The sequence below is a fragment of the Medicago truncatula genome, chromosome 8 (genome assembly GCF_003473485.1).
Source record: "Medicago truncatula cultivar Jemalong A17 chromosome 8, MtrunA17r5.0-ANR, whole genome shotgun sequence".
In the NCBI taxonomy this organism is placed as follows: domain Eukaryota; kingdom Viridiplantae; phylum Streptophyta; class Magnoliopsida; order Fabales; family Fabaceae; genus Medicago; species Medicago truncatula.
The window spans coordinates 29077365-29105047 of NC_053049.1; the positions used below are offsets into that span (position 1 = coordinate 29077365).

The 27683-nt window shown below is 34.0% G+C and overlaps 5 protein-coding genes and 1 long non-coding RNA gene across 10 annotated transcripts; 4 read left to right on the top strand and 2 right to left on the bottom strand.

Annotated features, from left to right (window-relative positions):
• Positions 1-52: 52 nt before the first annotated feature.
• Positions 53-725, top strand: LOC11437960 (histone H3.2). Its single transcript, XM_003628643.4, has one exon. The coding sequence runs from the start codon at positions 173-175 to the stop codon at positions 581-583; it is 411 nt and encodes a 136-aa protein (XP_003628691.1). The 5' UTR covers positions 53-172; the 3' UTR covers positions 584-725.
• Positions 726-881: 156 nt separating this feature from the next.
• Positions 882-3741, bottom strand: LOC120577660 (uncharacterized). Its single transcript, XR_005643629.1, has 3 exons — positions 3096-3741; positions 2312-2600; positions 882-2080 (listed from the first exon to the last, which is right to left on the bottom strand). It is a non-coding gene; the product is annotated as an uncharacterized lncRNA (long non-coding RNA).
• Positions 3742-4082: 341 nt separating this feature from the next.
• Positions 4083-5635, top strand: LOC11445286 (gluconokinase). Its single transcript, XM_003628640.4, has 4 exons — positions 4083-4203; positions 4297-4342; positions 4663-4742; positions 5088-5635. The coding sequence occupies exons 1-4, from the start codon at positions 4185-4187 to the stop codon at positions 5510-5512; spliced, it is 570 nt and encodes a 189-aa protein (XP_003628688.1). The 5' UTR covers positions 4083-4184; the 3' UTR covers positions 5513-5635.
• Positions 5636-5707: 72 nt separating this feature from the next.
• Positions 5708-9877, bottom strand: LOC11444249 (uncharacterized). Of its 3 annotated transcripts, XM_024771771.2 has the most exons (5): positions 9711-9877; positions 9513-9619; positions 8816-8899; positions 8533-8731; positions 5708-6125 (listed from the first exon to the last, which is right to left on the bottom strand). In XM_024771771.2, the coding sequence occupies exons 4-5, from the start codon at positions 8710-8712 to the stop codon at positions 5955-5957; spliced, it is 351 nt and encodes a 116-aa protein (XP_024627539.1). In that variant the 5' UTR covers positions 8713-8731; positions 8816-8899; positions 9513-9619; positions 9711-9877; the 3' UTR covers positions 5708-5954. The 3 variants fall into 3 exon arrangements, with proteins under 3 accessions (XP_024627539.1, XP_003628687.1, XP_024627540.1); XM_003628639.4 differs by lacking the exon at positions 8816-8899; XM_024771772.2 differs by lacking the exon at positions 8816-8899 and having other exon boundaries at positions 8533-8718; positions 9711-9876.
• Positions 9878-11107: 1230 nt separating this feature from the next.
• Positions 11108-17616, top strand: LOC11446484 (putative pentatricopeptide repeat-containing protein At3g25970). Of its 3 annotated transcripts, none has more exons than XM_039829676.1 (3): positions 11108-13606; positions 14458-14545; positions 17008-17616. In XM_039829676.1, the coding sequence occupies exon 1, from the start codon at positions 11257-11259 to the stop codon at positions 13393-13395; it is 2139 nt and encodes a 712-aa protein (XP_039685610.1). In that variant the 5' UTR covers positions 11108-11256; the 3' UTR covers positions 13396-13606; positions 14458-14545; positions 17008-17616. The 3 variants fall into 3 exon arrangements, with proteins under 3 accessions (XP_039685610.1, XP_024628089.2, XP_039685609.1); XM_024772321.2 differs by having other exon boundaries at positions 17013-17616; XM_039829675.1 differs by lacking the exon at positions 17008-17616 and having other exon boundaries at positions 14458-15826.
• On the top strand, positions 14525-15679 carry LOC11446483 (putative F-box protein At3g16210). Its single transcript, XM_003628637.2, has one exon. It carries the CDS (start codon positions 14525-14527, stop codon positions 15677-15679), a length of 1155 nt encoding a protein of 384 aa, XP_003628685.1.
• Positions 17617-27683: the final 10067 nt, after the last annotated feature.

Genomic DNA, 27683 nt, shown 5'->3' on the forward strand with positions numbered 1-27683 from the left:
CACAACCCATTCACCCTCTTCACAAATTTCAAAACCTTCACAAAATCATCACTTTATAACTCACCCCTTTCATCTCTTCAACCACATCATCACTCTCTCAATCTCAAATCACAGTAACAATAACAAACTATTTTCCAGTAGAAACAGTTTTTTCAGTTATTATCTTTCAGCAATGGCACGTACTAAGCAAACTGCACGCAAGTCCACCGGCGGCAAAGCACCAAGGAAGCAGCTCGCAACAAAAGCCGCTCGGAAATCCGCTCCGGCGACCGGCGGAGTGAAGAAGCCACACCGTTTCAGGCCAGGAACCGTCGCACTCCGTGAGATCCGCAAGTACCAGAAGAGCACCGAACTTCTCATTCGCAAACTTCCTTTCCAGCGTCTTGTTCGTGAGATTGCTCAGGATTTCAAGACGGATCTCCGTTTTCAGAGCTCTGCTGTGTCGGCGCTGCAAGAAGCGGCGGAGGCTTATCTTGTTGGATTGTTTGAGGATACTAACCTCTGCGCTATTCATGCTAAGCGTGTTACTATCATGCCTAAGGATATTCAGCTTGCTAGGCGTATCCGTGGCGAGCGTGCTTGATCTTGTTGTTCGTGAGTTGTGAGAATGTCTAGGTTTTTTGTAGATAACCGTTGCTATTTCTATGAATTTCTCTTAAGGATCTTGTGATGTTGTAATTCTGCTTAATACTCTCTATCAATGAAATTAATCGTTTTTTGGTCAATTATTTCTTTTTGTTAGCTGTTCTAAGCCCTAATTTTCCTTCAATTTGTTTCGATTTGTTCAATTATTTCTTTTTGTGATCTGTTCCTAAACCTAATTCATAAAAGTATATCGTATCATTTGGAAAATTTGATATACATTGTGATTAATAACATTATTTCAAAGCAAATTGGTATATTTCTTGAAATCCAAAGATCATTACATACAGAAGCTTAATCACCATTGCTTTGATTTCTGATAACTGTCTCTTGAGAGGTTAGTAAAGTTCCACCAAGAATTGAACTTGGGTTCTCCCGAATTTGTTCTTGGTGGAACTCATTAAGTACTCGAACCCAAATACTTGGTCATAACCGTGAAATTGTGTATTTGATATGAAATTAGAGACTTACTAGGGTCTTTGGTTGTTTGTGTAGTAGCAAGTAGCTCTGTTACTTTGAAACTTAGCCCAATAGCTGCCAAAAACTTAACTTGAATAATCTGGCACTGAAACTGGTTCATAGCATTCAAATTCCAGGTGAAAGTGTAAGTGTATCACATATCATGTTTCCTACATTGCAAGCATATGACAAAGCTGCTGCCAATTCCACTTCATTTACTCCTTCTGCAACCATACACCATACCTTACCCTTGTATGGCACATTGTTCTTTGGAGCTGGTAATGGTGCATAGTCTGTGATGTGTTTTTTCTTTCTTCCTGTTAAGGTCTAAACCATAAACTGGGGTTCTGTCTGTGTAGTAATAACCCCAGTGTTGCTGTGTCCCGGGACCTGGTTTTTGGTTTTTGTTGAAAGGTGAGAAGATGAAGGTGGGTATGGGGACACCAGGGCACATTGGTGTTTCGATTGGTGGTTTTGTTGTCATTCTTTGGATGAGATTGGGATTGTTTGTGGCTGCGTTGTAAACGTTCACGTCAGGTTCTTTTATGTCTTGGAGTATCCGAGTTTTGACATGGCAAAGATGAGGGAATCAAGCATTTCGTCTAACAAGTTTATGTAGATTAAGCCTACCAAGGTCTCTTGTGGTAAAGTCTCTCCTAAATAGAGTAAAATCTAGGGGAATACTGTTGAGGGTCCTGTGACCATGGGAAATATGGGTATGCATCAATAGAGAAAAATGAGTTGGTCATGTCAAAGAATTTGAGCATTGGTGCTATCACACCGTCTCTTTTGTTGGATTGGAATGTCCCGCTTGACGTTGGTAATGTTAATTGTAAGACATCCATGGCTAATGGGGTGTCACTTTTGATGCCTCTGATGTTCTGTGATTTGAGTGCTCTTTTGATGCTTTTCATTACTGGGCCAAGATCATGCCACATTTTGTGATCTTGTTCTGAATTGTACTATAGTACTTCGTTTCCTACAAGTAAGAAGTGAATTAGGATTTTTGGGTGAGGATTGCCCTTGCTTATAAATATTTTTCATGCCATATCACTTCCAAGACAGTCACATCTCTGCAATCCTAATTAAGGTTTCATAAGCCGCTTTCGACTGATTCTTCTCTAAATCAAGAATCTTGACGTGACCGTAATGCAATTTAGAACTTTAATTTCAATTATGTTAACTGTAATTATGGTAGAGAATGAAGCACCTGGAAAAGGTTGGCCTTGAAAGAGATGCATAATACACTGTTTGAGTTGGAAATGAGCTCATCACGAATTCCAGTTTCCACAATGCTCCCTCCTTCAACAATAGCTATCGAAGTTGTTCTACCAATCATGACACTATAACAAGAGGTTCTTATATACTTTTCTCAAACTCTGCATTCAAAGCACTAAGTGCTTCGTCTAATAAAAGGACTGATGGATTTTTAACTATAGCATGATATCTTATTGCAATCCTTTGCTTTTGTCCCCCTGCTAATTGTATCCCTCACCAACCTACAAAACAAATTTAGTATCTCTTAAAGCAAAATCAACTATCAAATATTAACGTTTTAGCTAATGAAAAGTATTTTCCATCCCTTGTCATGTACACACTTATTAGTCACAATATAGTATAGTTTCATTGTTTACTTGTCCCCCCAAGAGTTAAACTCAAAAATTGAAGTTTTCATAGATACAAGCTCTATAACTTTTCTTCTAGTATTTTGCTGAGTCATCATTGCCATATCATTAAAAAAGCAACAAGGTTTATGTCACTGAGACTAAATTTACTAACAGAAAATATGTGGAGGACAAAGAAGGCAATTTTTATGGGAACTAACACCAAAATTTAAGAATTTTATAGGGATGAAAAACACATTTCTTCCTAATTTATAATTATTTTCCTTGGTTACTCTAGTTTCCAGGGTCAAAAATTTTTTACAGATAGAGTAGACTAGACTAGAGACTAAGAAAAAATTGTTAGAAACATTGCATTTAAATAGAGGTCACCTTGGTTATTGAAAACAAGATGGTGTATTGGTGATGGTACAAGAGTGTGAGTGATGCATGATCCTTGGTTACAGATGAGTCAATCAAATGGGGTGCAGTCCCCTCAAAGGCAAGAAGTGTAATTTGAGGGTAAGTGACTTGATGGTGCAAGGAAAAAGGAGGTGGGATGAAGCAAAAATCCAGCATCTGTTTTCAAATGGCGTGGCTGCAGCTATACTTGCGGTTCCCCTCCTATTGGTTGACAAAGATGATAGGGTAATTTGGAGTGAAGATTTGCATGGAAATTATAGTGTTTGGTCAGGAAGATTGTTGATGAAAGAGTGAGCATCGGGAAGGTTTATTACCTGGAAATCTAATCCATCAGGAAGATTGTTGATGAAAGAGTGAGCATCTGAAAGGTCCAAAGCACGATTAACTAGTCCAATTTGATGTCTAAGCCATGCATTTTGGATCAAATTCCTTTATATCACTTCTATCTAATAGAATTTTACCAGAAGTAGTTCATAGAAACACTCAGTTTATGATATATAGTTGTGCTTTTTCCTGAACCACTCCCTCCTACAAGGGCCAAAACTAGCATCCTAGAAGGGAAAACTGAAAACTAACTTGTAACCATATATGCTACATCAGCAACAGTTTCTCTACACCACCAAAAAAAAAAGGCAACAGGATTTCAAATGAATATCCTAACATTCAAACCCATGATTTCAATTATATATAAGTTTTTATTAAAAGTTATGAGTGATTAAATAATTCTATTATATATGTTGGATAAACTATGTAAATATATGCAACGTATTACATCTAAATGTCAAACCTACCATTGCAATAAAATTATATTTAATTTGTTAAAAAAAATTAATTGAATATTCATATTTTTGTAATTTAAATAAAAAATTAATTAAACAAATTATAATTTCAATAAATTTCAGTTTTTATTTTTTATTTAATATCAAATTACTTTCTTTCTTCTTTTGTCACATTTTTTCTCATTTCAGTTTTTAATTCTTAACTCTCTCTATATATCTATTGTTCAATTTCGATCAGAAGTGAAAAGTCAAAACACAACGTATATAATCTGTGCATCCCATGGCATCAAACAACAACGGTAAATGGTTTACAATTTCTCTTCCTCAACCTGCATATTCTTTTTTGTATGCAATTTTAATTAATTATTATTTAAATGTTATTGTTTTCACAGGTCCTGTTATTGTCGTGATCATGGGTGTCAGCGGTGCAGGGAAAACGTAAGTGTCCAATTCAGCCTATCCTATCAATAAACCTTAGATAACAAACATAACCACTTTATTTTTGTTTTTGTTCTTGTTATGTTATTTATTTATTTTCATGGCTTAAGCCAATTGTTTTTTTTTTTTTTTTCAACTATCAACAATTATTAGGATATATTAAAGAAAAATGATGATTCTTAAGTATGGCTTCTGCAAGTGATTGTATTTTTATTTATTCTTTTTGTTTTAAAATCTGTGGTGATATGTTTGACAAATAACCTGTCAAACCAAATTTTAACACTGTTAAATGACTTATATGTTGGATATTTTTTGAACAGCACAATTGGTCAAAAGCTGGAAAAAGAGATTAAGTATAAGTTTCTTGATGCTGATGATTTTCATTCTCAATCAAACAAAGGTGTGTGTATATGACTATGTACAATTGCATTACAGTAAAGAAATATTTCCTTGTCTTTTTCCATGGATTTTCGAAAGTTGGGATATCTCTGCATTTACGTAGTCAATATATTGGTGACCCGTGGATTCAGATTGGACAATTCACAAAAAATGCAGATTTGATTTACTTGAAAATCCAAAATACCAAACTGAAATTTGGACCGTCAAATTTGATCTAACGGTCACTAATGTGTCTTGACTACGTGAATTCATCATGGTATTCGACTTTGAGAAACCTTGGTTCTTAGTTCTGTGATGGTTAATTATCTTTTTGTTTGTTTCAACCTCATTTCTTTTAATACAACAGAAAAGATGAGGATGGGAATCCCACTTACAGATGAAGACAGGATGCCATGGCTTGAATCACTGAGAGATGCCATAAAAGAGTTCTTGATTAACAAAAAGGGTTTGGTTCTTGGTTGTTCTGCATTGAAGGAACAGTATAGAGAAATACTTAGATCAGGCGACCCTGATTATAGATTGCAGAGTTATGCAAGTGCTGTTAACTTCATTCTATTGGATGCTCCTGCTGAAGTGCTAATCGCTCGATTAAATAAGAGGGCTGCAGAAGGAAAACATTACATGCCTGCATCACTTCTGCAATCTCAGTTAGATTTGCTTAACATTGATGAGTCTGAGGGAATACTTAGAGTTGATGCTACTTTAAGTCCTGAATCCATTGTTAACACCATTAAAGAAATGCACCCTTTTCAGGGCTGCTTTCAATCATGATTTTGTTGAACCTCAATAATGGTTATGTTTAATTTCAATCATGATTAATTTTTCAAAGTTAGCATTGTAACTGTGTTTACAATTTTTAGTTTGTATATTTTAATTGATGATAAGAAGATACTACTACATACTTTCTACAAAGTTAACAATAATTTTCTGCATAACATCTAGTTAATTTTTATAAACATGTTTAGCTAAACAAAGTCACTAACATCGTCACAGAAAAAATCGTAGAAGAATTTAACTGAGAAAGTATTAACACTTTTGTCAAATCTGACATGAATAATAAACCAAAACTAAACAATTAAATTTCGATTCATGTTCCTAGAGGTACATTAGTTGAGTTAGGCATTTCAAAGCGATTCCTCGGCAGGAACATTCCTCTTTTGGGGAAGGGAGGAGTGAAGAAAGTACTTTTCCATTTTGTCATCCCGGCAAAGTCTTACTTTTTCTTTTGAAATCTGAGGCAACGGTATTTTTCACCACTAACTGTAATTTCAAGAGCTCCATCTTGGTTATCTTGATTTGATGCAGTCCCCATTAAGACACTTTTCTCTTTCTCAAGATTATCTCTCTCCATCTTCAACCTTGCTTCTTGTCGAACAATCTCTGCCTGCAAAATTGAAAAACAATGAGGACGAAGACAGTATTTTTCTTAAGATGCAATAATAATTGTACTTCACTAGTAATATAACACAAATCATTACATAATGTAAAAGAAGTGGTTCCCATTCACTAGTAATATAACACAATCATTACATAATGTAAAAGAAGGGAACGTGTGAGAAGCTAGTTACTAAGCAAAACATCGAAAGTACTATGAATTTATGCCTGCAAAATATAACTCCAATCTAAAGAGAAAAACAATTCTGCTGAAAACTGCATCTGGTGGCATCTTATAAATTGAATGCACGAAAACAAACACAACTGCAACAAAATCTCGGACCAGGTTTTGCTGCTGTAAAAACAGCACGCAATTTCACGCAGTTTTTGATCTCAGCCGTTCATCTCAGATCGAACGGGTGAGATTGAAAACTGTATTTTTAGTTAAAACAATCTCTGTCATCCAACTGTGATCGAATGGCTGTCACTGATTACAGCACCCTGCTGTAACAGCAGGGAATCCAATTCCCAAAATCTCAGAGGAGTATACGAAGGGTGAAGGAATTTCTAATTAAAGATCTCATATGCAGGGCATAATTCAGATTCAAAGGCTGGCCATGTCACGATGTAACTTTTGCTTTCATTTTCTATAATTACTTGTTTATTCTGTTTCTTGCAATCACGAAGCAGCTGTTTCAGTTATACTCGTTATCTCTAACTTCAAATTTCAAAGGCATTTTGTTTATTTTATATCTAAATTTATGTTGAGCCACCTATGATGTGCTTTATCATCATTTTGTTTATATCTAGATTTAATCCAACTATGTGGACTACAAGGCTACTTTTTTCTAAACTGTGATAGTTATATAATCATTTCTCCCTAAAATGCCTGGTGATCAAAAAAGTTAATTCCTTTCTCTTCAACTTCAGAAGCAGGTCATTGAAACTGCATCAATACCAAAATCAGCAGTACTGTTAACCTCATATTAATCTGTTGGTCTTAAATATCTACCTAAAGAGAAATTCAGCATTGATCTAGTATACGACCATTTCTCAGTCAAGGAGGGCCAGCATGGTAAGATTCGAGATACTCACAAAGTAAATGGAAGCTCACAATTCAGAAATTAAAAATTGTGCAACATCTAGACTAAATATAAGCCATATATCACAATATCTGTGAAGCATAGATAGAGACTCGAACATGGACGGTAATATCCAAATTATAGGACACCACACACACAAACAATCATGCCCAAAATATGGACAACAGAAATGTTTAAAATCAGAATATATATATTCGTCTCCATATCAAAGAACTTGAAGCATTATATTTCCCCTGTGATAATGATATTGCTAAAAAAATATTAACAGACGCCATTATAAAATTTGAACACTTTGTTTTTTTACCAAAAGATTTAAAAAATGACCATTGAACTGTGTGTTCTACCTTCAATCCATTTATTTACTACCAAAAAGCTAAAAAGGAATATCAATTTAAGACCTTTTACCCTCAAGTTTGATCAGCATCGTTACAAAAAAATGAAACTTCTGGTACCAGTCGTGACACAGAAAAGTCTAACCAGAATGGAAGTGTTGGCAGGTGTTGGAGTCATGTCCTCAATGCGTTAGAGGCAAAAGAGAAAAAAAATACATTTAGAAACTGGAATGGAGTGTTTGACACGCGCCATGAGTGTCGGTCAGTCAAACACACCTTCAACATGAAATATCAGTTACTGCTAATAGCACATCATAGGATTCTCATCAAAAGTCACATGAAATTGGCATTCCATATCGCTTTATCCTTTGACTGAACCATTTTAAAGTTATCCATAGATCAAAGGATGTCACAGGCTGATAACAAAAATTAAAGAGGAGATACGAAATACACTGTTACTCCCAAATATACTATGACGCTATTAAGTCTTAGAAAATTGCACATTTACACTATAAACATGACAAAGTAAACAGTAATTCAAGAATCTACAGAAAAGCATCAAAAACAGAACACAGTGCCATTCCCATTTCTGTTATTATTTATGATTTCGGAACTACCCACTGATTTTAGTCACTATAGGAATGTAATCACTTAATTAGAGTTCTACATTTGAAAATAAGAAAACCAGTATAATTATCTGACCAATCACACACTATTATACTGTATTTTATAAACTTAAGTATTTTTAATTAATGATTACAAATTGTCCTATAACCTTGCAAAGGATACTTATATAAACAGGTACAAAGGATAATTTGAGTTTAACTTTTTCACATAGTCTGACATCGAAGATAAAATTATAAGTGGAAATTTTGGGAACCAGAGAAATTGAATTGAAAAGAAAGAAAAACTTCATTGAATGAATGAGAACTCTCTTTCAAAAGAAAAAGAAATTAAGAATTTGAATGAACCAGGTAGGTACCTCACGACGAGAAAGATCAGCCTTCCAAGCAGCTTCACGCTCAGCAACCTCACGCTCACGTTCTTGGATGTAACTTTGCATCTCTCTGTCCTTCATGATCCTATCCTGAATATCAGCATCCAATGCTTCCTTCAACTCCTCAACGAATTTATCCACTACAGCTTTTATCCGCAGAGACATCTTCAGCTAAAACACCAACCTAACCACATCCAGAAGAATCCAATTATTCATTTTCAGAACCATAATACCCTTTCTTTCCAAGCAATAAAAAAACACATCATACCGTAATAAATTAATTCAAAAATATCTCTCCTTGTCTTCTGAACCAAACAACATGATTGACATTTCTCTTCAACTTCCCTTCCTTCTATTAACCAAACAAAACATCTAATTAAAATATTTTCCCTTCTTTGACCGAACACTAAATGAAGGAATATTTAAGGCTAAATACCTTATGCGGTCCTTTAAGTTATATGTTTATAACAGATTAGTCCTTTAAAAAGAAATTGTTACCAATTGGTCTTTAAGTCATAGAATATTTACACTGTCATCCATCTTTTCAGCCAACTTCGTTAAAAAGTGTTTATAAACAATTTAACATTAAGATGGTAGGTCCAAAAGTGCTTATGACATCAAACATGATTACTTATACACATTTTCTTCTTCTTGTTTTTGAATTTCAAGCCTAATTTTACATACAAATATTTGATCAACAATATTATAAATCAAGTAATCGGTCAATTTTGTTTTGAATCAATGAGCTCTAGTTTTTAGAGCAATGAATTTGGACAAACACTTTTTGATTGAGTTTGATAAAATTAAGATAATGGTGCAAATATTGTATGAACTAGTGATTAGGCCATTATTAAATTTCATGACATTTTACCCTTGCTTCTCTTTCCCTAATGGTAATACAATTTGGAATCACTAATATATATATATATATATATATATATAAAGCAAATAAGACAGAAACATACCTTTGGTTTGATTATTGAGTTTGAATGAACGACGGAGAAAACAAAACAAGCGTAACTTATTTGCAATCAGTGGAAGATGAGTTGAGTCCTAAATACGCTTCCAATACCTATTTATGAAAACGAAATGGAACCATGTAATTTGAATTTGTGGTAAAAAGAAAAAATAAATTGGATGAGAATTGAAGTGAGAGGATGTACCTGAACGACGTTAATTACTCTTTGATTATGCTCTCATTGCTTGTTTCGGTTTGTTTTGAGAATTTTGAGTGTTTCATTTCCTGTTACAATAATCACCGTAGTACGCCACACACACCAAAGCCACACGCAAATAGAGAATGAAACAACTCAATTTCGTTCTCTAATTTCCACTCTTTTGTAATTTCAAGTTAAATTCAATATAATAAGGACAAGAATAGTGTACTTTAAATATTTATTTTATTAGTTAACTTAATGGCTAGAGATTTACCTTAAGTGAATAAGTGAGGTGTTTGGAGTTTAAATTCTGGTATTTGCATGAGTTATGTAATGTTTTTATTGATCAAGTTCATGAGAATCAGTTTAAAAAGATTTTATTACGAGCAAACAATTATTTTGGTTCTCAAGTGTGTGGGGCGTTATCACAATTGTCTCTAAATGATATCAAAATTGCAAACACATTACTAATGCTAATTTAATAGATTAAGGATGTGTTTGTTTCAAATTATAATTGTTGATTCCCGGGAATAAAATGATAGGAATGTATATGCCTATGTTTGTTACAAGTTTACTAAATTTTATTCCTGGTATAAAATGTTCTTGGGAATAGAAAAAATTTCCCAAGGAAAAGGGTGGGAATAAAGTTCCCATGGAGATGAGAATAAATTCATAAATAGTTTAGCTATTATAATCCCTATTTTTATGGTTCCAAGGAATATTATAAAGCTAACCAAACATATTTTTCCTAAATTCCTTGGAATAAAATTCCCATCTTTATGTTTCAAGGAATGTTATTTCTAGCAATAAATTTGGTAAACTTGAAACAAACACACCCTAAGTTCATAAAAAAAAAAAATTAAATTCAAGTACTAAATTGACTACTCCCTTCGTCCCTAAATACAAGAATATATTATAATTTTCAATCTTGTTAAGGAAAGTTAGCGATTTAGTTTTTTTGTTTTTGTTTTGAAAAAGTTAGATTAATTTACCTAAATTGATAGTGAAGATAATGGAATCTGAGAATTTAAAAAGGTTCACACTCAAAAGTTAATACCACAAAAAAGTTATTAATGTAGCTAATGTATCACGTATACTTGTTTCTAAAATATCTTAACATAATATAATTTTTTAAAGGGTTATACTAACAGGTGCCTTAAAGAGTTCAAGATGAAGTTTTCATGTTAAACTTTTTAACAAGTGTCATAAGCGTATTTGGTAGTATTTTCAGTTTTTAAAAGAGGATCAAGAATATTCTTGAGACTTAAACTCACGACTCTTATTAAGTGTGTACCTAAAATATTACTCCCTCCGTCCCTTTTATAGAAATAGTTAAAAAGTTTTATTCCTATCTAAATGCATTGATTATTCTTTTTTTCATTTAATTAAGGGTAATCTAGTAATAATCACACATATTTTAAACAACACTTTTATTTAGAACGAGACAAATAACCCAACTAATAAGCAAGCAAGCAGCATTCATCTCCGGTGTTTATCTCAAATTCTCCTTTGTTCAATAAAATCTTTTGCATCATCACTTCACTTTGAATGAATGCAGAAGTTGCACTCCCTTATTCGAACTTCACACATTACATTACCCTATCTCCAAGCAACCCATTGTTTAGCAATCAAATCAGGTTCCATATCAGACCTCTACACATCCAACAACCTCATTACAGCCTACTCAAAATGTGCACAACTTCCCCTCGCCCTCCAACTGTTCGACAAAATGCCTCAACGAGACACCGTCTCATGGAATGCCGTCATTTCAGGTTACGTAAACACCGCAGACCTGGATTCCACATGGCAACTCCTCAATGCCATGAGAGTCTCCGGACATGCATTTGACAATCACACATTTGGTAGTACTCTCAAAGGTGTTGCTCGAGCTCAGAGACTTGAGCTCGGGCAACAACTACATTCTGTTATGATTAAGATGAGGTTAAATGAGAATGTCTTTTCGGGGAGTGCACTGCTTGATATGTATGCCAAGTGTGGTAGAGTTGATGATGCGTTGGTTGTGTTCCGGTACATGCCGGAATGCAATTATGTGTCGTGGAACACATTGATTGCTGGTTATTCGCGAGTTGGTGATCTTGATATGGCATTCTGGTTGATGAGATGTCAGGAGTTGGAGGGTGTTGGGATTGACGATGGCACGGTTTCTCCGCTTTTGACATTGTTGGACGGTGTTAGGTTTTATAGTTTGGTAATGCAGCTGCATTGTAAAATTGTGAAACATGGGCTGGAGGCTTTTAATATTGTCTGTAATGCCATTATCACGGCGTACTCAGAGTGTTGTTCTCTACAAGATGCTGAGAGAGTGTTCGTTGGTGCTGTGACTGTGACGTGTCGTGATCTGGTTACGTGGAATTCCATGCTTGCGGCTTACTTGCTTCACAAGAAAGAAAATCTTGCGTTCGATGTTTTCATTGAGATGCAGAGTTTTGGGTTTGAGCCTGATGATTATAGTTATACTGGGGTTATAAGTGGTTGTTCTATAAAAGAGCATAAAAGCCGTGGAGAATCTTTACATGGATTGGTGATCAAAAGAGGGGCTGAGGTTTCTGTGCCTGTTTCTAATGCTTTGATTGCCATGTATCTTGGATTTGATAATAGGTGCATGGAAGATGCATTGAGAATCTTCTTTTCCATGGATGTTAAAGATTGTTGTACTTGGAACTCAGTTTTGGCAGGGTATGTGCAGGTTGGTAGGAGTGAGGATGCCTTGAGGTTGTTTGTGCAGGTAAGATCTCTTTTTGTAGAAATCGATGACTATACTTTTTCAGCTGTCATCAGATGTTGTTCAGATTTAGCAACGCTACAGCTAGGTCAACAAGTTCATGTTTTGTCACTTAAAGTAGGATTTGATACCAATAAATATGTTGGGAGTTCGTTGATTTTCATGTATTCTAAATGTGGTGTCATAGAAGATGCTAAGAAATGTTTTGAAACAACTTCCAATGACAATGCAATTATTTGGAACTCAATCATTTTTGGGTATGCCCAACACGGACAAGGAAACATCGCACTCGAACTCTTTTACTTAATGAGAGAGAAAAAGGTGAAACCTGATCATATAACCTTTGTTGCAGTCCTCACTGCTTGTAGTCATAATGGGCTTGTAGAAGAAGGCCGCAAAATTATACAGTCTATGGAGTCTGATTTTGGTATTCCGCTACGAATGGAGCACTATGCTTGTGCAGTTGATCTCTATGGCCGGGCTGGGTATCTAGAAGAGGGAAAAGCTTTGGTTGAAACAATGCCTTTTGAACCAGATGCAATGGTGTTGAGGACTTTATTAGGTGCCTGTAGAAGTTGTGGTAATATTGAATTAGCTAGTCATGTGGCTAAAATGTTGCTAGTGTTGGAGCCTGAGGATCATAGTACTTATGTTCTACTCTCTGACCTGTATGGGCGTTTGAAGATGTGGGATGAAAAGGCCAGTGTCACTAGGCTGATGCGAGAAAGGGGCGTGAAAAAGGTTCCTGGTTGGAGTTGGATAGAAGTCAAAAATAAAGTGCATGCGTTCAATGCTGAAGATCACTCTCACCCTCAGAGCAAGGAGATATACGAACTGTTACTACAATTAAAGGAGGGGATTATGTTGTTTGATAATTTTGTCGGTCAAACTTCATTACTGCAATGTTTGGATTTTTTAGATGGTTATGATTATCAAAATTTCTTATGATTAAAGTGTACTGTTTGTTGGGTTTGATTGGAAGATTTCGAGGATGGTGCGCACCGTAGTTTTAGAATGCGGTCAAAGCAATGGTTTTTGTGCGTCTTTTCTAAAGAAAAAATTACTCGTTCTAAGGTTTGTTCTTTCAACTGCATACTGATGATTACTTTGTGATGACCATATACGATTGAGGAAGTTTTGCCAGCAGGTTCAAAATGAGGTATGTCATGATGTTTATAATCTCCTTTGAAATGGTGTGAAGTAATAAATGTCTAGTATCACTAAACTAGAGTAATAATTTCCAATTAGAAAGAAACCATTCCTAAATGCTTTTGTTCATATTCTCTAAGGTTACTTTTGTTTGAGATAAAATTCCAGTCAATGCGAAAATAAACACAATTCTTTTGCTGAGATTTTCATGAAAGCAAAATATGCATAGAACATGAATATTGAAATTGACATTTAGATGGAGTATTAGATAACATAGAAAACTGAAATGAACGAATAAAATTAAAATAGATATTATTAAAAAAAATCAAATGCATATAAAGCAAAGTAGAATAGAAAAAATAAGATATACGGGCATGTCAGTGCCCGTCCTTCCGCTAGTTAATAATAAGCAAACACTTAGAAAGATACAATGAATTAAGAATAAAACAAACACTTAGAAAGATACAATGACTCAAATATATAAATTCTGAATATTCACGATTCCTTATCGATTAAGTTTTGAAATATGTCGCATTTAAAAAGTTAAAAAGAAAGATACAATGACTCAAATATATAAATTCTGAATATTCACGATTCCTTATCGATTAAGTTTTGAAATATGTCGCATTTAAAAAGTTAAAAAGAAAGATACAATGACTCAAATATATAAATTCTGAATATTCACGATTCCTTATCGATTAAGTTTTGAAATATGTCGCATTTAAAAGTTAAAATTTCAAAACATACCAAAAGTGAAAAGTAAAATATAATTAAAAAATTGCTGCGTTGACTAATATAAATTTCATAATTTTAATAGTTATACTTTATTCATCTTTTTTTTGTTTATAAAACCCTTTGTAGTTTGTATGGCATTCACCTACAACAAGAGTAATCTCATCTAATCACCATTGAGGAGTAAGAGAAATCTATGGCTTCTTCAGATGATAAGGTTAGTAATCATATACCTGATGATGTTGCTTTCTTCATTCTGTCCAAACTTTCTCTAAAGGCTCTTAAGCGATTTACCTGTGTACGCAAATCATGGGTTCATTTGTTTGAAAACCCTAATTTCATCAGTATGTTCTGTAACAATTTCATATTGAAAGATCACTCTTTTTACGATGATACATGTCTGCTCCTAAAGCAGACCGTGCCTGGTCACTACTATCATTGCGCATTGTATTTGCTCTCTGGTGAAAACTTTGAGAATAAGGTGATATTAAATTGGCCACCTCCATTTCAAGCGGATGACATTGATATGGATATTTTGGGATCTGGTATTAATGGTACTCTTTGTCTCCATCGATATCATAGAACAATTGTGCTCTGGAACCCAACTATTGGGGAATTTAAGGTCATTCCTCCTAGCCCCATTGATTCTCAACTTCATGACCCCACTTCAGTCACTCTTCATGGATTTGGTTATGATTCTGTTAGAGATGATTACAAGGTGATTCGACATGCAGAGTTTCATCAGAGAAACGCCTTTGCTGGTAGTCTCATAGTTGTGCCATTGGAGCGTAGGCAAGTCTGGGAGATGTATAGCTTAAGAAGTGAATCTTGGAGAAAACTCAATGTTGATATGCTTCCTTGTAATAGAAGAAATGCTGGTGCTGAGGTGTATATGGACGGAGTTTGCCATTGGTGGGGATATGCATACGATGGACCATGTTTGGTATCATTTAACTTGAGTAGTGAGGTGATCCTTACAACGCCAATACCCCTAGATATGGATGAGAGTTTTGAATGGATGGAGAGACACCTAGCGGTGTTAAATATGTCCATTGCTATAATCTCACATCATGCAAATAAAAATTACTTTCATATATCAGTTTTAGGCGAACTCGGTGTGAAAGAATCATGGATTAAACTCTTTGTTGTTGGACCTTTACCTTGTGTTCATCGTCCTGTTGGAGTCGGGAAGAAGGGTGATATATTCTTTATAAAAGAAGATAGTGAAGTGATCTGTTTGAATTTAAGTAATGGAATGATCAAGGAGATTGGTGTTAAAGAAGATTTATTTCGTTGCCAGATAGTCATTTATAAGCCAAATTTTCTTCCGATTGGAAGACTAAATAATTAATGATTAGGATTACCAAGTTGAGTGTTATGAAGTTATTAATATACAAATAGGCTTTTCCATTGCTCATATTATACCCATTATGATGTAGATCAGACATACATATGTTTCATATGAATCTTGCTTTATTAATATTACTTCAATGCCTTACATTCTTTTTGCATTTTGTTCTAACTTCTGTTTTGGCATGAATACTATTTTATATTTATTTACTAAATGGCTAATTACTAATATATTTCAAAATAGCTTGTATTATTCATATATTTCAAGTGAATTAACTAGGCCTACTCAAGTGATTTTGTTTTTTTAATCAATCTTGGTTATGAGATTTTTAGATTGTATTGATAGTTATTAATCTCTTTTTAAAATACAAGATGCACAACTTGATTTGATTGTGATGTATAAATGAGTCCTTGTGTCCACTGCAACACAGAACAATATATAGTGCATGTTTAGATCAACAAGGAATTAAATAGAATCATTGTGTGCAATCTTGATTTTGGCAAACTTTATACTTTAGTGCTTCTATTCGCGAGTTTGGATCTGCTTCGTTTACTAATGAGTCTAGTTTTCCAGTTTGTTGCACAAATGTCTGCACTTGTCACAAAAAACTTTCAACGGCCAAGATTAAAACTTTAAAAATCAGCATTTTTCTAATGTAAAAAGAGAGTGAAAACGTTTCTCAGTTTCAGTGTTGTTCTCACTGCAAAGTCGTCTCTGAAGTCTGAACAATGCTTAGGGCAGGAAGAATGTGTCGCTAATGTCAAATGAAATTAATTCTTACTGTGACTAGAAGTAAGCAAATGGCAGGAAGAAAGTGCTAACAAGGTAGCAAGACCACAGCAGGAAGAAGGGAAAAAATGAAATGAAAAAGGGGGAAAGCATAGCGATTTGGGAAACCGGCGAAGCAGGATGGCACGACCAACGGAAGGCTGTGAGGCAAGACGACACAGCTAGTTGGGTGAAAAAACAGGGGTTGTGTTTCAATTAGTCAATGATGCGCAAGATTGCATTGCAGGACGAAGTGGCGAAACAGTGCAGCAGAAGGGAGCGTCAAGATGGCGTGGTGAGACGGAAGATCAAAATAGGTTCCAAGTTCACGAGTAGGATTGTGTTTCAATCAATCTGTTTTTTTATTAAATTAAAAAAATAGTCATCTTTAAAGTTTTAATCTTGTCTATTAAAAAGTTTATGTGACACTTAGACATCTATGCAACATTCTGGAAAAGTAGACTCATAGTAAATGGAGCAGAGCTGGACTCTACACAGTGTTTAACAATTTGGAGCTACTATTAATTATAACAACCTTTCACGCTGTGTATTTATGCTAGAAAAGGTATGTAAGGCTGGCTAGAAGGCACAAGTATTTGTTTGGCACATAAAGGTCAAATTGTGGCAAAGGAACATGGCTTCAAATCAAGTGTTAGAGGTGACATGGTGACAAATTCAAGTTACTTTGGATATAGGGCATTATTATTATAATTATAATAATCTTCTGTTATTGGAATCCAAGTTGAATCTGACTCATTGGACTGTACTGTATAAAGGCCTAAACGAGAAGGGAAGCAATGGTACCAAAATCTTGAAAACTTAGAACAAGAAACATGTGCAAGCATGTGCATTCTGTTCCCACCACAAGGTCCAGCTAAGAATCAATTCTAGGCTATACTAACAGCATTACACACTATCAGCTCCCTGCTTCTCAATCACTGCCAACATCTTGCTTACTCTCACCAAACACGTACACCACTCACAAACACATTGTTTAGTGCAAATATCATGAGATGAAAATGGAACATATTATACTTTGATGTTTAAATCTATCATCGTAATTAGTCACATCTCTTTAATAGTGTCAATGACATTCACTTGTTTGGCCTTTTTGACCTGTGCAGAATAATGTTCTTTGTTTTTTGACAGAAGAAAAAGTTAATGTAATTTTTAACAACTTAAATTTCAGTTTATCATTTTTGTATAGAATATTGTAAAAGTTTGCTCTTGGTGTTCAACAAAACTAGGTTACTGTGGTATTTTTTGTTTTTGTTTTTAAATAACAAGTCCTGCATTGATGAGTAGTTTTAGGACAAGTTAAGTATACACAAATAAGATGAGGTGAATTTCAAATTGATTTGAGGTTTTGGATTATGTACCTTAAGCTTTTGGCACTAAAGTCCAACTCATTAACTCTCCCAAACTTTGACAACTAAAGTCTATTTTACCCAACACTCCATTTATTAGGTTTGTGCTAAAAATTCAACACTTTTGCAGATGATTTATGATTTTAGCCGACTGTATTATAATTCCTTGTTAAGGATTGGATTACCCTTAACAAAAGTAGTACATAAACAATAACTCCATCACTAATTTAATTGGATAAAATCAATGAAACACGTACACTTCTTGGATTAGGTGTGTTCCAGTGTTGAACACTGACACCGACATGTCACCTATAATTACACTGAGTTATATCATTTTTTCAAATTGTTGTCGGTGTCCGTGTCATGTCTGGTGTCCGTGTTCGTGTTTCATAGGTTATAATTGTTCCTTTCTCTTTCAGCTGCATGACCCATCAGGTATTTTTATAGTTTAATCTATGCATATCAAACAAATATATCCATCTCACAATAAATCAGTTCAAGTTTCCAGCTCAGTGGAGAGTTTAACTAATTTGGTAGCTCATGAATAGTCATTATCAATAACCTTAGCAACCACATGGCACATGGATTGTATCCTGCATCTATTGTAAAATGCAACCAAATGATTCGACCTTTTTTCGAAATAGTTTTTTCTCCATTATCCGGATTTGAACCAAACAAATGATTCAACCTATATATATAAGAAATTTAAAGTGCGTGGAATCACAAATACAATAAATCATATTAATAATTGTTCGATCAACATTAAACAATCTAAATATCAATATAAATTTTAATTTGTTTTAAAATCTAAATACAAATTTAAAATTTAAACCGTTTAATTTTGATCAAACAACCATTGATACAACGGACTGCTTGTTGCAAACCAACTCAATGCATATGGCCCTCTGTCAAATCATCATCCAAATATATATAGAAATAGATGCACCTAGCTAGCTAGATAATCGATCAATATATACTATATAAGATAACTGTTATCATGGTCCAAAAATAAGATAACCAGTATCCATCCATGAATATACATGCATAATAATGTAACACAATCATATCATATCATATCATATTTTTCCCCTCTTCTACTTTTCTATGATATGTGGTGAATTTGCACAAGCATTTCATCACAGAAAGAGATTAATAATTTGATTGCCACGAGGGAGACAATGCCTAGAAAACCGCAAGACACTTGAAAGCCCTGTTATGAAAACTGACTCAACATGCACCAAATGGACCACACACCATGAGCTATAGGCCATACTTCCGGTTAACACGCTGCCAAATCTAGCCACACTCCACCTCTCATCTTTAAAAAGCTTCACCATTTAAGACATTCACTTCACTCACAAACATTTTGTACCACCAAGCTTTCTTTGTATAACAAGTACGTAGTAATTGATGTCTTGCATGTATTTATGGACATGTCTGTTTACTATTGTTTGCATGGTATTTTGCTACTAAGCTTTGTACTATGTACTTATATTTATGGACATGTCTATCACTTATTTATCTTGAATATCATTTTTTTCACGTTGCAGACAGGTTCACACTTCACAACAAATAAATATACGACAACAATTAATAAAAACTATACAATCTGAAATAACTTATAATAAACGACAACAATAATCAATCTTTATCTTATTAGGTGAGGATGCTACATGAATCAAATTACGTTATAGTGTTTTATAAAAAATCGTATTGATATTGTTTGTTGCACGCAGTTCGAGTTGAACCTAATCATGCACAGACAAAGCAATCTATGTGAAGTTCTCAATGATTTTGTACATGCAACTATTCAAGTTTTGTTTAAGTGGATAGATATCACACAGTGTAAGAATTTACTTACTACTATGCATTCACTAAGTGATGTGCGACAAGCCACGTTTCAAGCTCTTTGCAACTCAAGTTTACCCAAGTTAAGTTGCTGTGCAATGTGCATTTATTCAAGCCCACGAGCAAATATGACAGTGTACTACAACGTAGCTATAGCTAGCATGATCTCTAGCTAGCTAGTAGGAGCAAAGACCTCCATGTTTCTTTGATTCAAAGAATGATTATTTGCTCAATCTATATCTATCTATATGCAATGGATTTCATCTTTGTCTTAACGGCTTTATTTATTTCTTTATTTATTTTCATCTTTTATAACTCATGTATAGCAACTTTTGAGTTGACTTATACTTGTTCTAAAATACTCCATTAATTTAACGGATCTTGCTAATTAGTGCTCTAAATAGAAGAAAAAAAATTATATTGAAAATAACATATTAGACACTTTTATTGTATTTTTTTTTACACTTTTAAGAGTTTGACTATATATTCTAAGATATTTTTACTATGGGCAATGCTATTCCAAGCGAACCATAATTTCACGAACTTATCCCAAATTCAATGCCACCGTTGGATCTTATCTAGCACAAAGCATGGATGGTAGGATAAAAGGATGATGTCATACCACAGTCACACGCGAACTACAAGGAAGTCGTGATGTTTTTGCTAATATTTTTTTGGCTAAAAGCAGCATTACACCCTAAAGTTAATTTCAAGATAAATTATAGTGAAAATGTACCAAAGAGGCAAAAATACAACTAAAAAGGGGAAAGATCTAAATCACCTAAAAGGGTAATGCTGCTTCTAGCGAAAAAATATTAGCAAAAACATCACGAATTTTTTGTAGTTTTTTGGCGTGTAACTGTAGCATGACATCATTCTTTTATCCCATCATCCATGCTTTGTGCTAGATAAGATCCAAAGGTGGCAGTGGATTCAGGATAAGTTTGTGAAATTATGCTTTGCTAGGAATAGCACTACCATTAACTTCAAGAGGATTTAATGTTGCTGCATTCATAAGACTGAATTTCAAATTCTTGTAGAATATTAATCAACTATTTATCAATAACACAATTGACTATTCCAAATCAATTTTTCTTTTACAAATTATTCCAAGTTGAAATATCACGTAGCTTAATTACATGGACAAACGTCATCGTCAACCATCACATGGAGTGGGTTCAATGAGCCTTTGAAAACCCTGAAACTTTGCTAGATTTCACTTCAAATAGGGGACCGCTTTGTATATACCTAGGTGGCTCAACCTAAGTAATTAAGCATGGTTTGCTCTTTGTCTTTGTGCATCGGTGCATCTAAAGCTGGCTAGCCAATAGCACACATATGTAAATAATCATTCCGATCTCTAAATATATGAGACATCGAAATTGCATATACATCCAAAGTGTTTCTATTATTAGTTACTTTTATTTGAGTGGCTAGCCAATGCAAGAGTAAATGAAGGAGATAAATTAAAATTAAGCAGGAGTAAAAAAAATTCATTTTGCATTTTTCTGCTCATAACAGCATGGTTCACCACACTTCAAGTCAATAAGTCCAAAGAAAGTATCACGGAGATAATAGCTAAAGCACAATCTTTTTCTAACTAAACCTACTTCTTAAACATTGAGTCTTGTATTCTCTCTTGTCGACATGCACATGCCACTTGACCATACAATTTGAGAGCATTCTAAACAAGAATCAAAGTACATACAATATACACACACTTTTAGAGGGCTTCCACAAGTTAACTTGGCTTAGGCAAGGGCTGGATAATTTGGAAACATAATGTTAAATTAGAGTTACGTTTCTACTACTGTTTTTTATCTATTCAGCATTTCCGCAACTACCAAACACTTGTGCCTAAATAAATTCACAATGGGTACAAAGAGATCATTAATTTTTTGTGAAGGGACCAATATTTGAAATTTTTGGTCCCTTTCTCCTTCATTTTTCTCATTTTTTTTTCTTTTTGAGAGTCTTATTTTGATGATGTCTCTTGGTTCTCTTGTATCCGCCCCTAACTTAGATTGTTGCTAATTCTAAAAGCAACCTCAAACTTAATTGCAAATCTAAGAGAAACATTTCAATTCTTCTACTTGATTATATAGAGGGTAAATAGTATCAAAACAATTTTGAAGGTATAGTGAAAATAATACATACATATATATAATTTTTTCATAAATATAAATTCATTTAGTAAGTTATTGAATTGTGTCAAACTTAACATATTAATTAAACATTTTTATTAAATGACGTAAATCATGATGTATCTCACTATGGAGTATATCAAATGATTTTAAATTTATGTAAAATTTGATTAATATGATATAAACATTCAATCAAACAATCAATTCTATATGTATGAAAAACATAATAGTGAGTCGTGTAAAGAGACCTTAATCTTATGCAAGTTGGAGAAATAGTCAACTAATGACAACTCATCTTACATTATTTTAAGTATATTTTCAGTCATTTTTATTTAGTTTTCATCTAAATTAGAGGAATTTTAGAATAATTGCCTATGGTATTTGGGAAATTTTGTAATTTTTTCATTTCTAGTCAAGTAATTATATTTTTCCAGAAACTAAACAGTTCTAGGATGTTTTTGATGTAATTCAAAGCAAAATCAAGAAAATCGGCAAACCAAAACATCTTATGAGAATTTGAGAAGACAATGAGTGAAGATTCAAGAGATCTTTGAAGACATTACAAGAAGGAAGAATTATGTTTCATAAGTCCTAAGACAAGTTATATGGAAGAAAACACCAAAAAAGACAAAGAAACAGGTGATTATGTGTGGAAGCCCTGGGTGCACAAAACTACACTCATTGGCGTCCCCTAATGCGCAAAAATGCTCATATGCGCCCCCAAGTGTAATCTGCGTGCCCCATGTGTGCTATTTCGGAGAATAACTGCTTTTTGCTACTTTTCGATGGAATAACACAGTTTTCAGCCCAAATTTAGTGGAAAACAAGCATATAAATACAACTCCTCTCATTCACAATTATTCATTCAGAACGAAGTGTTCAAGAGGAAGGCACGCACTAGGAGCTTGAAGGGAGGAGTCTCTCTCCTCACTCTAGTCTCTAGGGTATGTTTTATTTCATTTTTAATTTGACTTTAGTTACCACAAGTAACTAATCCTTATTTGAGTAGAGTCTTAAGATGAACCTTATTTTATTTGTTGGATCTATTTAATTAAAGTCTTTTTTTTATCTAGTTCTTTTATGTGTCCTGTTTAATTTTATTATGCAAATGTTTTAATACTTTCACCCAAATTAGGACATATTTGAGATAACGGTAAATAATCACTCGAATTAAGGAGGTGACTTGCCTAAGATAGCGGTGAATACTTACTCGAATTAGGAAGTATCTAAGATAACGGTGGATAACCCACTCAAATTAGGGAAATTGTTATATCTAAGAAAACGGTGAATGAACTTAGAATAAGACCGAAATCCTAATCTGAACGTTGCAAAGTAATTTTAATATGCCGATGTACTTCTAAGATTCATAAATGATAGAACATTTAAGATAAATTTAGGAACTCTAATTTAAGTATATGCTTCAATTACTTTTAAGAGAGTAAGACCCCACGCTACAAGCTAGGAATGCGTACAAAACCACTCTAGGATTGATAATCCTACAACTGTATATCGCCTTAAATCACGTGTGAATCTCGTGCGACTCAATTGTTGGAAGGGATAGAACCTCACGAACTCATCATTTAAATGAGTCATTTAACCAATCCTTGAATAGAACCTCACGAACTCATCATTTGATATGTTTTCAATAAAGGGGCTTTGAAGAATCCTAAGCATCCCTAACATTCTACAATTAAAAACAAGTTACTCTAGCAAACATATCAAATTGTACAAACTCCTCCCATTTACTTTATTTTATAGTATTATTTATTTTATTCTTTGCTTTAATTAAGTAACGTGAATTGCTTAATTGAAACGACAATTCATATGGATACAATACTCTACTTATCACTTTATTAGTTGGTAACGATTTGATACACTTGATAAATTGTCTATCATCGACTCACATGATTGATTAAAGTGTTTAATATGTTTTTGGTCCCTGTAAATACACTAACTTTTCATTTTAGTCTCTATAAAATTTTCAATCACTGCTTTTGGTCCTATTTTTAAGTCAACTTTTGTAAAAAAAAAATTAATGAAATTGTGCATAATTGTGTATAATATTAATCACTTAAAAAAATGAGAATTTTTTAACTAAATATGAATTTTTAATCTCCAAAAATAGAAAAATTCATATTTAATTCATGTTTTGTTAAAAACTTCTAATTTTTCTTTTGAGAGATTCTTATAATATTATAAATTTTTCTGCAAAATTTTATTAAAAAAAATATTAATTCTTTAAATGTTTATTTTTAAAAATGAATCAAAAGTGGAGATAAAAAACTTTTGAATGACTAAAACTTGACATATTTGTAAGGATAAAAACTTATTTTCCCTTGATTAAATGAATAAAAAAGTCTTTAATTCTGACTCAGAATAAAGAAATAATTGGTACATATTACATCTCATATATTATATAGTACTATGTAAGTATAAAATAATGTGTGCGCATGCAATGATGAAGGCTTTAGAGATTTGATTGAGTGAAGCATGGTCTCAAGATTTTGAGTTCATCTATGAATCTAGGATCTTACTTAATTCATCTTCTGTTTTTATTTCTTAATAATATATTTAGAATTTGAATGAAAGAATATGATGGTGGGTGTATCTAGCAAAGGTCATATATCTGGACAGGATGGAGTACACACTAGAACTAAGCAACAATAACATGTGATTCCACACGTGGGGAACCAAATTTTACGCGTGGGTCCAAACATAAAAAATCATGAACCGCACGATTTGATGACTTGGACTATGATGCAACCGCTCAGATCCCCGTGACAGGAGCGAATAATTTTATTTTTAGGACAATATACTCTATGTCATATTTCCCTCCTATAATTTTGTTCAAAATGTGTCGAACAATAAATGTTGATAGTTCACATAATCAAATTTTGGTTCACTTTGTTGTGGGAATTTAGCTTATTATGCCGCACTCGATTTATGTTGTTTGTAATCTTCTTTTCATAAAATAAAATTTCGATGAGTTGGATTAAGATTTAAGAGGGTTTGTTTAGAGATAGAGTCAAAAATTGAGTTCATTTTGTTTGTAAATATTCAGAATATATTTATGTATATAAAAGTGTGCAATTTTATTTTCTTTTTGGTACAAGAGAGGGCAAAACCCAAAAAAAATAAAATTAAGAAGCTAATCGAACATTTCTAGGCATGCAAGCTTCGGATAAATCATCAAAAATGATTCTTTTGACATCACAAGGAGGAGACTCCAACACTAGAAAATTAAAATGATCTGTAGAAATGCTTAAATTAGTGAGCCAATCAGTACTCATATTTCCTTCACGCCAAGTATGGTTGAGTTGAACATTCCAACTCATCTTCAGCAGCTTCCAGATCCGGTAAACTAACAGGAATATTCCCATTGAACTTGAAATTATCAGAAATCATGTCGATCAAAATCTTTGAATCACTTTCCACTATAAGATGAGAGTAATGTTCCCTCCAAGCCATGTACAAACCCAAATATAGCACCCAAATCTCAGCATGTAAGGCATCACAAGCTCCAATCTTCTTAGTGTAGCCTTTGATCCATCTACCGTCTGAATCACGAAAAAGGCCGCCACATGAAGCAATAACCCTCATATCCTTGCAAGCACCATCACTATTAAGCTTGATCCAACCTTCTCGAGGCCGCTTCCAACCTATATAGATGATTTCCTTCAACTTTGGACCAATATGAACATGCTCCAGGTTACAATCTTCAATATTTTGGACAAATCTCCAAATTAAAGAATTTGGGTTGTTCGGCCTAATAAAATCAGCTTCAAAAATAGTTTTATTCCTCCACTTTCACAAGTACCAACATGTCGTCATGAAAGTTGTCTTCCAACTTAAAGTGTTCGTCCCAATGTCTTTCTTGTTGAGGTTATTGAAGAACCAATCCATGCAATCGAAAGAAAAGAAATTAGTTATAAAATCATATGGAACGATGTAAAGCCATACCTGAGTAGCATAGATGCAACCGCGAAGCACATGAAGAATAGTTTCATCTTCATTTCCACAACACGGGCAAGTAGGAGAGATTCCACCACCCCATCTACTCCTTTGGAAATTTGTAAGAATGCACTCGTGCGTAGCCAACCAAATAAAGGTTTGGATACAATGTGGCCCATGCCACTTCCAAATACTTTTTTAGTCACCCTCCAAAGTCGGGCAATCCTGATGTTGCAAAGAATAAGCAGTTTGAACTGTGAAATGGTGGATATTGGTTCCACCCCACCCAATAGTGTCTGGACCATCATCATCATTAGGGATCGGAAGCGCAAGAATTTGATTAACAGTGTCAGTTGGCAAGTTGTTTATGAGGAAATCAATGTTCCAATCTCTAGAAGGACTAAGAACATCCCTAACCGATAGAGTTGTATCCATGTAGGCCTGGTTACCTATAGACATAAGTGATCAATTGATAGGAACCCACTTATCTAGCCAAAAGTTAGTATTACGACCATCCCCAATATTCCACACCACATGACCTTTAAAATCATTCCAAATATTTACCAAGGCTTTCCAAAGAGTAGAATCGTAAGGTTGCGCGCTAATGCTAGCAATGAGGTCATTAGTACGTCCATATTTGCTGCGAAGAACTCTACACCAAAGGTCTTCCGGATTTTTAATCAAATTCCAAAGGATCTTCATGAGAAAAGCTTCATTCATCTTATGAGTTTGTCAAAATCCAAGACCGCCATCAACTTTAGGCAGGCAACAAACATCCCAACTAATAAGATGGGCTTTCCTACCTTGATCATAGTCTCCCCAAATGAAACCCCGCTGAATTTTATCAATCTCATCACATATTGTCTTGGGAATTTTAGCATATTGCATATGGTAGTAGGGAATTGTGCTTATAACAGACTTAGCGAGAGTGATCCTACCTGCCAAACTTAAACATTGTTGCTTCCAACCATTCAACTTACTCTGAATTTTGTTAACAATATGATTAAACTTGCCTCTCAAACTCTTTCCAAGAGCAAGATTAGCCCCAAGATACATGCCCAAGCTATTGACCTGATTAAACCCTGTGTGATGTAAAATATCCTCGCGAAGTTGGGTATCAACATTCTTGGAGAAATATACAGAAGTTTTATTTCTATTTATCTTTTGACCAGAGGCTTGACAAAAAGTATCAAAGCAGTGCAAAACACAATGAACCTGTTCAATTGAGGCCTTTGCAAAAAGAAGAAGATCATCAGCAAAAAGTAAATGAGATATTTGTGGACCATACCTGCCTGCACGCATAGGAATCCAATATTTCGCTTCTACCTGATCGGCTATCATGTGAGACAATCTATCCATACAAATGACAAAAAGATAAGGGGAAAGGGGGTATCCTTGCCTAATTCCTCTAGTGGGATAAAATGTATCAGTTTTTTCACCATTCCACATGATTTTGTACGATGGAGACGAAATGCAATGATGAATGATTTGAATGACTTGTGGGGTAAACTTACACTCCTCTAAGCATTTCTCCACAAAATTCCAGTTAAGACGATCATAAGCTTTTTCAAGATCGATTTTGATAGACATGAATCCTTTTTTACCTTTCATTTTAGACATGACATACACCATTTGTTGAGCCACAATAATGTTGCGGTGTATGTTACGACCTGGAATAAAACTAAACTGGTATGGAGAAATAATACGATCAAACAAAGGTTTAATCCTGTTAACAATCACTTTAGAAATAATTTTATATATAACATTACATAATGAAATAGGCCTAAACTGATAAACAAATTATGGTTTCTCAATTTTAGGAATCATCACAATAAGGGTATTATTAATAAAAGAAATGAGAGAAGGATTTACGCAAACCTGTTTGACAAAGTTAAACAAAGAGTAAGCAACCTTATCCCAACAATG

What these genes read in the sequence shown, in the direction of transcription:
- LOC11437960 (XM_003628643.4), top strand. Translation starts at nt 173, where the DNA reads ATGGCACGTACTAAGCAAACTGCACGCAAGTCCACCGGCGGCAAAGCA.
- LOC11445286 (XM_003628640.4), top strand. An exon ending in GTCAGCGGTGCAGGGAAAAC is followed by an intron (nt 4,343 to 4,662) that starts GTAAGTGTCCAA and finishes TTTTTTGAACAG; the next exon opens with CACAATTGGTCAAAAGCTGG. An exon ending in TCATTCTCAATCAAACAAAG is followed by an intron (nt 4,743 to 5,087) that starts GTGTGTGTATAT and finishes TTAATACAACAG; the next exon opens with AAAAGATGAGGATGGGAATC.
- LOC11444249 (XM_003628639.4), bottom strand. Translation starts at nt 8,712, where the DNA reads ATGTCTCTGCGGATAAAAGCTGTAGTGGATAAATTCGTTGAGGAGTTG. An exon ending in CTGATCTTTCTCGTCGTGAG is followed by an intron (nt 6,126 to 8,532) that starts GTACCTACCTGG and finishes TCAATTTTGCAG; the next exon opens with GCAGAGATTGTTCGACAAGA.
- LOC11446484 (XM_039829676.1), top strand. Translation starts at nt 11,257, where the DNA reads ATGCAGAAGTTGCACTCCCTTATTCGAACTTCACACATTACATTACCC.
- LOC11446483 (XM_003628637.2), top strand. Translation starts at nt 14,525, where the DNA reads ATGGCTTCTTCAGATGATAAGGTTAGTAATCATATACCTGATGATGTT.